At 39.6% G+C, this 12,301-nt stretch overlaps 1 protein-coding gene across 2 annotated transcripts in view; it reads left to right on the forward strand.

The window, feature by feature from the left end:
• The window catches only part of hhat (hedgehog acyltransferase), a 143,929-nt gene extending 137,058 nt beyond the window's left edge, over nt 1-6,871 (forward strand). For both annotated transcript variants that reach the window (XM_031902598.1, XM_002934677.5), the window contains exon 12: nt 5,594-6,871. In XM_031902598.1, coding sequence (XP_031758458.1) covers nt 5,594-5,730 — 137 coding nt within the window. In that variant the 3' untranslated portion in view covers nt 5,731-6,871. The remainder of the gene's footprint in view (nt 1-5,593) is intronic.
• The last annotated feature ends 5,430 nt before the right edge of the window (nt 6,872-12,301 follow it).

Here is a 12,301-nt window from a genome sequence, read left to right on the forward strand (position 1 = left end):
TAACTCACACTGTTAGACACTTTGCTTTCACAGCTCAGTGAGGCTTCACTGTACACACACTATGATCAAAATAGGAGAATATTAGCTATATAACCTGGAAATACTGAAAAGCTTATTCACATTAGCATTAAAGAATGTAATTGATTTTCGTAAAGCTGTAGCCAAGCCAAGGCGAATATATTGTATAATAGTCACGCCTTCTTACTTTCATGTTAGGGGTTTAGCCTTCTACATAATTGCTTGGGCAAAAGGCTGATTTATGCGAAAAGATAGTCCCAAGGAAAGATTAGCCAAAGCTTTAAAGAATTCCGAAATGTTCATAGTCTTTGCGCAAAATACGTTTTTTTTTCATGGAAATTTAACGAAAACCACGAAAAACTTGTGGAATTTTAACAAAATTTTTCGCAGAAATTACGAAATGTTCTAAAAGTGAAAGAAAAAGTTAGAAAAAATACGAAATTATCTCAGAATTGTTTAGTAAAAGTTTCTTTAGATAATCTACTAATTATTTGAGCTACAGTGCATGACTAAAGGGGTGAATTCTTGTAAAACTGGCAGGGTAAAGATCACAGGCTTCACTCTGTTTAGGGGTAGTTGTTCCAACTTGATATATTTATCCCAATAACTACTCTTATAAACCACTTTTCTTCTCTTTCTTCAAAATGCTGTCCTCAAAGTAGATCTTTCATACTTTTTGGTGACTCCTGAGTCCAATAGAGGTAGCCCTGTCTGGTTGGCCAGTGCTTCAACCAAGAGTTTCATTAGTCTCATTGCACTACTACCCTGTATAACACATTAGGGTTGATTCACTAAAGGTCGATAAAATGAGCGCTATTTATAGCATGCGTTAAAAATTAAAAGCATACTTGCGTTAATTAAGACGCGATGTTTGTGTTATTTAAGTCGCAATGAGGGTTTTTCTTGCATTATTTTCCATGCGTGCGTTAATTCCCACTGCGCGTGATATATTTTGCCACCTGCTATATTAGCGCACGTAACCATTACGTTTGTAAAACTACTTTTCTGCAAATGCCCATTTCCCTGCAAACTGGCGGCTGCATCACTCTTTGGCCAACACAGACTTGAATAAATCCCACTGCAAAGTCCATATTGTGTTGCCAAAAGCTCATTAACTGTACTTTTCTATAATTACCGCCTGCCCCAAGTAGGTGTTAATTTTCGCACTAATGCGATATTTAGCGTGTCTAAGGGGCACATTTACTAACCCACGAATCTGAATCCGAATTGGAAAAATTCTGATTGGAAAACGAACATTTTGCGACTTTTTCGTATTTTTTTGCGATTTTTTTCGGCGCCTTTACGACTTTTCGGAAATTGTCGCAACTTTTTTGTTACCAATACGATTTGCGCAAAAAAACGCAAGTTTTTCGTAGCCATTATGTCTTGCGCAAAAAACGCGACTTTTTCGTTGCCATTCCGAAAGTTGCGCAAAATCTGGCGATTTTTTCCGTAGCGTTAAAACTTAAAAGGCGCGACTTTTCGCGCAAGTTTTAACGCTACGAAAAAATCGCCAGATTTTGCGCAACTTTCGGAATGGCAACGAAAAAGTTGCGACAATTTTCCGAAAAAATCGCAAAATACCGATCATTACGAAAAAAACGAAATCGGACGCATTCGGCCCGTTCGTGGTTTAGTAAATGTGCCCCTAAGTGTTTGTGAATCATGCGTTAGTGTTATATCTATGCGAGAATTAACGCAATGCGATAATACTTTAGCGAATTGGTTATTTATCGCGTCAATTTTAACGCAAAAAAACATGCGATATTGCTTATCGACCTTTAGTGAATCCCCTGTGTTTAGGTGTTGGGTCTTTTGGGTGTCTGTCTCAATGTGTTGCTGGGTTTGAAAAACACATGGATGTGAAGTTGATTACATTACTCATCTGCCAATCACTCATCTGCTGACTATATTATATTGTATGTATGTATGTATAACTTTATTTATAAAGCGCCACAAGGGTACGCAGCGCTGTACAGTCTTACAGAATACAAAATTACACACGGGGAGGGCAAGTGTTATAATAAATACAATAAATATATATAAATACACAGGGAGTAAGTGCCATGTGGTATGAGACACAGTAGGAAGGAGGTCCCTGCCCCTTAGAGCTTACAGTCTAAATGGTTGGGTAACATACAGGCACAAATTGGAAGGTAAGAGTGCGCTAGGTATGGGAATTTGCCCTTAATTGTCTGCTCCAGGTTTTGATGAAAACCCAAAAGCCACTAATTTCCAGAACTTCTCTAATATGGATGAACACCCTCATAGACATCTATATTCTAATATTTCTAGCTCCTTCACTGTCCTTGAGTTACAAGTCCCCTGTAAGAAGTGCTTTATAACACCCAGTTGAGACTGTAATGACTGACACGGGAGCAAGACTAATCATGGGTAGAGGTTGGAGACACTGCTTTGAGCTAATAGTCATCAGTACACTCTTGAGCAGGCATGTAGTCCATAATGTTCCTCTACAGGACTCACATAGCAGCTTAATCTGATGCTACTCTGTTTTAAAAGGTTGGTGGGAAGCCAATTAATATATATATAATGAGTTACTGGCCTGTGTGTCTCTGCCCAGTCTTGTGATGAGACACTACTGCTGCTAAGATGCACAATTGCACGTTGCAGTCTCCATTATTAATGACCACTGCCGCCAACACGATGATGAACGACAGCCCGTAGCTCACCTAATTGATTATCCAAATCCATTCGTTTCTCTGTTTTATTTCTCTGTCTCTTTAAGAACGCTCTCGTGTTTGACATGTTATTAAAAAGCATAAGAATAACAATTGTTTTTTACATTGTGGGAAATTATATCGCCGCGCTTCTACCGGCAAATTTGGCTATTAAATGTGACACGGGAAAAATGGCCCATACTGCGAGAGAGATCCCGGTAATTATGCACTATGACACCAATTCCATTCTTGTAGAGAAAAGGTAATTTCAACCCAACGGAATACGCCAGAAGATTCATTAGTCAAAGTCACCTTGAAACTGGAGTTGGAATCGTTCGCATTTCATATGCCGAAATATTACTTAGCAGTAGGGCTTACTGGGCCTTTAAATAATTTAATTTCTTGACAACTTTGCTATTTGCTCAAGCTTAGAGAACAGTGAAGGGGATAAAATGAATATTTTGTTCAGGTTGGAATGAAAACGTAACTCTGAATGAAGTTGAGCTCTCTGTAAATATCTTTTGCATAATTTGGCAATTTCTTTAGCAAATATTCAAATGTCAGATATATATTTCATCCGAAATTTGTAATAAAGATGTTTTTTTCAAAGAACTTCACTTACAGCAAGAGAAGCACTGGCCGAGGTGGCTAATGAGAGGGTAACAGGGCATGGTTGCCCCCAGAGCAAATACAGGGATTTTCTTACTTTGTTGGGTTAAACCTTCCCTTTTGTTGGGTTAAACCTTCCCTTTTGTTGGGTTAAACCTTCCCTTTTGTTGGGTTAAACCTTCCTTTTTGTTGGGTTAAACCTTCCTTTTTGTTGGGTTAAACCTTCCTTTTTGTTGGGTTAAACCTTCCTTTTTGTTGGGTTAAACCTTTCTTTTTGTTGGGTTAAACCTTCCCTTTTGTTTGGTTAAACCTTTCCTTTTGTTGGGTTAAACCTTCCCTTTTGTTGGGTTAAACCTTCCCTTTTGTTGAGTTAAACCTTCCCTTTTGTTGGGTTAAACCTTCCCTTTTGTTGGGTTAAACCTTCCCTTTTGTTGGGTTAAACCTTCCCTTTTGTTGGATTAAACCTTCCCTTTTGTTGGGTTAAACCTTCCCTTTTGTTGGGTTAAACCTTCCCTTTTGTTGGTTAAACCTTCCTTTTGTTGGGTTAAACCTTCCCTTTTGTTGGGTTAAACCTTCCTTTTGTTGGGTTAAACCTTCCCTTTTGTTGGGTTAAACCTTCCCTTTTGTTGGGTTAAACCTTCCCTTTTGTTGGGTTAAACCTTCCCTTTTGTTGGGTTAAACCTTCCCTTTTGTTGGGTTAAACCTTCCCTTTTGTTGGGTTAAACCTTCCCTTTTGTTGGGTTAAACCTTCCTTTTTGTTGGGTTAAACCTTCCCTTTTGTTGGGTTAAACCTTCCCTTTTGTTGGGTTAAACCTTCCCTTTTGTTGGGTTAAACCTTCCCTTTTGTTGGGTTAAACCTTCCCTTTTGTTGGGTTAAACCTTCCCTTTTGTTGGGTTAAACCTTCCTTTTTGTTGGGTTAAACTTTCCCTTTTGTTGGGTTAAACCTTCCCTTTTGTTGGGTTAAACCTTCCCTTTTGTTGGGTTAAACCTTCCTTTTTGTTGGGTTAAACTTTCCCTTTTGTTGGGTTAAACCTTCCCTTTTGTTGGGTTAAACCTTCCTTTTTGTTGGGTTAAACCTTCCCTTTTGTTGGGTTAAACCTTCCTTTTTGTTGGGTTAAACTTTCCCTTTTGTTGGGTTAAACCTTCCCTTTTGTTGGGTTAAACCTTCCCTTCCTCTTATAACATTGCAGTTGTAGCCATTGGCCTTTATTCTAAGGATATCTATGGGCACTCACCCCAAGTACCATATGACTGGGAAGATTAAGCTTCTAGGACTATCTCAGAAGGCAAATGGACATTCTCCCCAGTTTCACCTAGCTTTCAGGTTTGGCCCCCCAGCAAATTCTCTGTGTCCATCAGAGAGCAAAGTTTGAGAATCACAGGCTTAATGTGTTAAGCAGCCATTGTCATTTATCTGGGACTTTCAAAAATAAAACATCAAAAATATTGTACCTACCTGCCCATTTATTTTAATAACTCTCTTTTTTTTTTAAATATGTTTTTTTTCAGTTTTGGAAGGAGGAAATAGCAAATAAGCAACTGTATAGGATATTTTGCTAGATGCAAAGCATCATGGTCAGGGCCGAATTTGAGAATAGGGTGCCCCGAGGCTGCCCCTTTCACCGCCCGCCCACCTCCTCCCCCCACCCCTCATATGTGCGCCACTTAACTCACAAATGGAGCAATGGGGAAAGGACATGCTAAAGTTTCTGCACATCCGGTCCCAATTGCTCCGTATGGGAGCAAAACTTTAGTGTGGCTGGGCAGTCTAGGTGACCTTGCCACAAATCCAGGCCTGATCATGGTGGCTCAGTGGGTTGGGTTCCTGAGATCTGATCTGGTCTAAACTCTCACTCACTCAGTATACTAAGGGAGCAGCGAGTCTTTGAATATGGGGTTTTTCCAGCAAAAACTGTAAGTTGCCCAGGGACAGGGACTGGGCAACAACCTTTCAGCTCTATATAAATAAAAGATGTTAATGTTTGGGAGTGCACCTTTCCCATCCTCTTACTCAAGCTCCTTTCCAGCATAAATATGTCTGCTGCTTCTTCTTTTCTAACCATGAAGTCTTCTGAATGGGCCATAAGGCCACATATTGGGCAGTGGTGCCTTAGTTTGTGTATGTTTGGGTTGGTTTCCTTGGGATACACCAGTTTGCACTACAGAAACCTACTTAATTGAACTGAAAGTTAGTGGCTCTTTAATGCCTCTAAGTTCCCAACTGTAGTATTGTTACATGAACATAAAAGCTTTTTGTATTTATTCCTTTTTTCTTTCCCTCCTACAGGTTGGCCATGGGTGCCACTGACCATTCTCGGCTGCCTATTTTGCTTCTCCCAGGTCGGAATAGAATGGAATCTGTTTTATTTCCCACACTACAAGGGCAGATTCCCTATCTGCTCAGTGACTAAAATAATCACATGATTCAGGTCAAGGTTACTGGACTTTAATAGGTTCTTCCGAGAAGATGATTGCAAAGGCTGACATATATATATGGTATGATATATGTGCAGAAGCAAATACATGCATAAATGCATACATGTCAGTATTAATAGGGTTTGTATTCTGTATTAAGGGTAACCTCTCCCATCTACCTCGTTTAAACACTTGGAATGTGCACTTTGCAGGTAGGGTGTCCTTATAGATATAGATGGGCAATGGTCTGAATACAACAAGGTTTGGCTAGCTCCTTTGGATCACTGTTATAGGCCGCTGAGCCTCTCAGCTGGTACAGTCATTTCAGTGTATAACATACATTTCTAGCCATATTCCTTTTTAGGTTTGAGTTCTCCTTTGACATCCTTAGTAGTCTATATATATATATATATATATATATATATATATATATATGGATCCAATGCTTCCCTTCTAGAAAGTAGAAGTCTGTAACTTTGTAGAGACTTGTAGAGCGAGAAGACAAATTCGTGACAATTTAATAAACATGACGCTCACTAAAGGAACAGACAAGCCGAAATGACCTTTAATTGGCTCACCGTAGAAAATGAGTCTTGATTGACCTGTCTGCTGGAAAAATAAAGTCACTGAGAGCGAAGAATAAGTCACCGGGTTCCTGCTGTGAGTGGTGATTAGAGCCTCGTGTGATTAACATCCCCATGTTGGTCAGTTCCTGCGGTGCATAAAGCAGCCAATGTCATACAGCAAAGCCGCCACTCCGAGGCGCTCTCGGCTCCCACTGCCGCTCATTCCCAGGCTGATGAAGTCTGACCTGATGCACAGAGCTTAGCTAAGGAAGAAAGCCATTTCTTATGGACATACGTCTTTCCTTCAAGCTGTGTTTTTACATTGGGTCGTTCCGTAACGATGAGACTCAGAAGTTTATTAATGGAAAATTATATATTTGCTGCCAATAATTATTTTCAATTACCTCCGCGTTTCTCCCCTCTAGGTTTCCAAACCCTTTGGGATTCATGGGGAATAGTTTAATTGCTAATTTCTTTTGTAATTAAATTTGATTAAACAGAATAATTGAACCGGCTACATTCCCCAAAGTTGCCCTCACCTGGCACTCGGGAAATATGCAGGTTTTAATTATATATTCCCTTTATTTCCTTTTTATTGCTAACTTTGGGTTTTTGTGATTGAAAGCTTTCTAGGATCTGTTAAAAATATATTACTACAGGTATAGGACCCCTTATTCAGAATGCTCGGGACCAAGGGTATTCCGGATAAGGGGTCTTTCCGTAATTTGGATCTTTATACCTTAAGTCTACTAACAAATCAATAAAACATTAATTAAACCCAATAGGATTGTTTTTCATCCAATAAGGGGTAATTATAAGTAGGAACAATTGTGTACCATTCACCAGAAGAGGCAGGATGGACGCATTGGCAAGCATGCAGAAGTGAAGGAGTGTGTTTGGACACAAGTAAAGGAGAAGGAAAATCTGAAAAATTAAAAAAAACTCAAATGAAAAAAATACCTGCATAATTTTTGCCTATGACAACTCCTACTGACTATGAGAACTTCCAAGCTTTTAAATGCCAACGTTTTTATCGAGTTTTTTTTTTAATGTTTTTGAAGGCTACTGAATATTGGGTTTATTTAATGGTTAAATGATTCCCTTTTCTCTGTAATAATAAAACAGTACCTGTACTTGATCCCAACTAAGATATAATTACCCCTTATTGGGGGCAGAACAGTCCTATTGGGTTTATTTCATGGTTAAATGAGTCCCTTTTCTCTGTAATAATAAAACAGTACCTGTACTTGATCCCAACTAAGATATAATTACCCCTTATTGGGGGCAGAACAGCCCTATTGGGTTTATTTCATGGTTAAATGATTCCCTTTTCTCTGTAATAATAAAACAGTACCTGTACTTGATCCCAACTAATATATAATTACCCCTAATTGGGGCAGAACAGCCCTATTGGGTTTATTTAATGGTTAAATGATTCCCTTTTCTCTGTAATAATAAAACAGTACCTGTACTTGATCCCAACTAAGATATAATTACCCCTTATTGGGGCAGAACAGCCCTATTGGGTTTATTTAATGTTTTATTGATTTTTAGTAGACTTAAGGTATGAAGATCCAAATTATGGAAAGACCCCTTATCCAGAATACCCTTGGTCCCGAGCATTCTGGATAACGGGTCCTATACCTGTAGATCACAAATATTTCACAGAGCGGTTGTGTGATGTATGAGTATGAGACTTGCTGGTTACACGATGGTTTGAATTTATAGAAATTGTTGTCGTCTTTGATAAAGAAGTTTCCTGCTCTTATCTGGTTTATCCCTACACTATATCAGTACCAAATGAATGGAGGTGCAGGTTGTGTACACTTAGTTGACCTGTAATGGTTTTTATTACAAGCCCATAAAACCAGTATGAATTTCGGCTATACACAGCCTTAATACAATATGGCTACACCCATCTGGTTTCCATGGCCACCCACAATGAATCCTGATGGTGTCCATGTCACACTCACAGTAAATATGCCGACATAACTGCAGTATAGACATTGCTGTGACAATATTCCATAGGATATTTAACCCCTTCTTGGCTGTAGCCAAGCCAACAGCACAGCTAGTGTAGGTTTAGAGCATGGGGTACCTGCGACTCAATCCTTTAGGATGGGCCTTCGCTAAGTGGAAGTGACCAAACTGAGCTATGGTGTAGTGCAACTACAACGCACTATAGCTGTGTGCAGCGCAAAGTAAAAAAAGGGCGCCAGAAGGTTCTTTGTGATAAACCAGAATGTAACTTGTTTATTGTCCAAGACAATGATCCACAGGGTTATAGCAATACTCACACAGAGGAGATATCAGATAATTGCACAGAAGATAGAAGAATATGGTGTCCACCAGTCTAGCCCACCTCAGCCGAGGGTGGGGAAGGTAAGGACCACCAACCAGCCTGGCTCAGTATCTGTATCCTCAGGGTGCTCCTTAGCAGCTCAAGGATCCCTCACAGCCGACTATGGATCAGGGATAGGAACTGACCTGATACCTGTGTCTTAACCGTGTCCTGCTCTAAGGCAACAGTGCCTGTAGGTAAGAATACTTCCAGCTAATCTCTCCTGGTTGGAGCCGAAACTGCTCTTCCTAACTAATCTCACTATCTTACTTTCCTAGAAAGTGCTCCTACAAATTATCCTGATATTTACTATTCCTCATTCACGGGGTCCTTGTTCCCTGACTTCTCTAGAGTAGATACAGCCTCTAAGGTACTCACTTTACTGGGGCCCTGTTGATCACAGGCTCGGTGGAACGTGGGTCAGCAGATGCAGCCAAAGAAGATGACCCACTCCCCTGCTAAGCACTATATCAGAGTGCCAAGGGAGTGGTCTCCCTGTTAACCAATAAGATACATATGCAAAAACTATAAACTGATACTTGTGTCTTTGCCCAGTAACAGCACAAACCAAGGAAGCTGTAGGGGTTTAAAGCCATAGGGGCATATTGACCCTATGGGTCCCTACAGATACAGTGTAAGGGATGCTCGTGGAGGCCACACAAATGATCTTCGCTTACGTCAGGAAATGGTACTGTTATGTTCCAGACATACTGGAAAAACCAGACACTTTTTAAAAAAAAAAGATTTAAATTGTTGGAGACATAATTGGAGAAGCTTTCCTTGGGAAAAAGAAGTTGTGATTGTGTCAATTACGCTGCTTTCTCTGCTTTCATCTTCTGTTTCAAACAATCAAAGCAAACTGTGGGATTATCTGCATTGAGAAAGGCTTCTTTGTGCCCAGACCAGTATGAGATACTGACAAACAAGCGGCATCATGTGCTATTTATTATAGCCGCTTCTTGCTTGGTGTTCCGTTTGTGTGTTATGGGTTTGTTCTAGGTAACAATAATATTTGCAACTTGTTGCTTTAAACTTAAGGGCAGTGACACACGGGGAGATTAGTCGCCCACAACAAATTTCCCTTGTCGTGGGCGACTAATCTCCCCGAAATGCCATCCCACTGGATAGAATGTAAATCGCCAGTGGGCATATGCAGCGCCGCGATTTTCCCGAAATTGCGGAAGTTTCCTCTCAAGGCAACTTTGTCACGTATGCGATTAACATTCTAGCCGGTGGGATGGCATTTCGGGGAGATTGGTCGCCGCGCCAAGGGAAATTTGTTGCGGGCCACTAATCTCCCCGTCTGTCACAGCCCTAAAGGGTGGGATTTATTAAGATTTTTCAACTTCCGTGTTTATGTGACAAAAAAATCACGTGATATTAAGGATTTGGCTGAATCCGAATCCTGATGAAAAAGACTGAATCTCGTCTGAACACCGAACTAAATCCTGGACTCAGTGCGTCCCTAGAAAAGAGGGGAAAATGCAACTTTTTCATTTTGTCGCACAAAAACCAAGACTTTTTCGATTTGTCCCAGAAAAGCCAGGGTCACAAAAACCTAAAAACTTTAAAATCATGAAGCAAAGAAAGATATAAATGGGATAAATGGGACATGTGCCATTGACTTCTACATGATCTTGACAGGTTTAGCCACTTACACCATGCCCTGTAGTTCAGTGGTCACCAAGCTGCGGGACTAATTTAGCTATTGGACCCAGAGCAGCTGCTGGTTGTCCAATCCTGAGGTCCACTTAGGGTGAAATTTGGTGAGAATACCTATTAAGTTATCCTAGATTCAACTGAAAGACCTGGGCATCAATTTTGGTGAGATTTGGGGTGCACCTTTCTGTCCTATACATTTTGGCTGAACTTCTGGTAACCAGTTATTAGTTACGGGGGCCCTTGCCAAATGGGGGGCCCTAGAAGAAGGCTTAAAAGAGTCTGAAACCTCTGAAACAGGAATTATAAAGTATTTGGCTTATTGGTTTCCACCAAATGGAGCCTCCCATAGCGTCCTGGCAACACTTGGCCATGGAGAGCTCCCCTTAATATAAGGAGCAGAAGGTGCAGAGCTATATTCAAGCCTGAATGGACATTTCATTATACTTGTCAAGCTTGGAAATTTAATGAGCAATAACTTCACTAGAACGTCATGAAAACGTTTTGTTATTTCTAAATAAATAACTATAGACTAATTAGATTGCTCCGTTCTGCCTTATGGGAGTTATAAATGAACATCAACATCACTTTCTCTTGTTTTTCTTGCTGATGTTTTGTGAAATATTTGCTTATATAAAGCTACAATGCTACAGAACCATAATCACATTGATAATGTTCCCTCTTAGAAGAGCTGGAAAATAAAAGGATCCTTCCTCAGTCTTGAAGGTGGTGTTACCAAATATTGAAATAAAGGACCCTAAAGGATTCCCAGAAATTCCATATTTTCCCATTTATCTTTTTCCTGGCTGTCATGGTTTTCCTTCGTGGATCTATTTTGACAGCCCAGCTGACCTGCCCCTGTTTTATGGGCTTATTTTTCAGTACAGGTATAGGACCCATTATCCAGAATGCTCGAGACCAAGGGTATTCTGGATAAGGGGTCTCTCCATAATTTGGATCTCCATACCTTAAATCTACTAAAAAATCAATAAAACATTAATTAAACCCAACAGGATTGTTTTGTATCCAATAATGATTAATTAAATCTTAGTTGGGATCAAGTACAGGTACTGTTTTATTACTACAGAGAAAAGGGAATCATTTAACCATGAAATAAACCCAAAAGGGCTGTTCTGCCCCCAATAAGGGGTAATTATATCTTAGTTGGGATCAAGTACAGGTACTGTTTTATTATTACAGAGAAAAGGGAATCATTTAACCATGAAATAAACCCAATAGGGCTGTTCTGCCCCCAATAAGGGGTAATTATATCTTAGTTGGGATCAAGTACAGGTACTGTTTTATTATTACAGAGAAAAGGGAATCATTTAACCATTAAATAAACCCAATAGGGCTGTTCTGCCCCCAATAAGGGGTAATTATATCTTAGTTGGGATCAAGTACAGGTACTGTTTTATTATTACAGAGAAAAGGGAATCATTTAACCATTAAATAAACCCAATAGGGCTGTTCTGCCCCAATAAGGGGTAATTATATCTTAGTTGGGATCAAGTACAGGTACAGTTTTATTATTACAGAGAAAAGGGAAATCAGTTTTAAAATTCTCAATTACTAAGCTTTCTGGATAACTGGTTTCCATATAAGGGATCCCATACCTGTACTGGAATTTGTTTTTCTAAATTAATTTCTCAGATATCGAATGCTCGCTTATATATTAATAAGGAAAATTTGATTTTGCAAATATGGCTTGACTTTCCCTAGGACAACTCATATTGACTTTTATAAAAACTCACAAGCTTTTAGATGCCAAATTTTTACAGTTTTCAGGGTTTTTTTGCACCTAATAAATACCAGACATTTGAGTTTTTGAAACATAATTTGAGTTTTTTTGTGCAAAAAATCTCGAATTGTGAAAAAAAAAAATCAGAATTGAACGTTGAGAAAGTTCCCCCAACTCAACCTGCCCAAAGAGCCAATCCCATGGAACTGACACACAGGAGAAGTCATGCTAAATCAGAGGTAACAACATGCTAGACTGGAAGTGACATCATTA

This window comes from Xenopus tropicalis, chromosome 5 (assembly GCF_000004195.4).
Source record: "Xenopus tropicalis strain Nigerian chromosome 5, UCB_Xtro_10.0, whole genome shotgun sequence".
NCBI lineage: Eukaryota > Metazoa > Chordata > Amphibia > Anura > Pipidae > Xenopus > Xenopus tropicalis.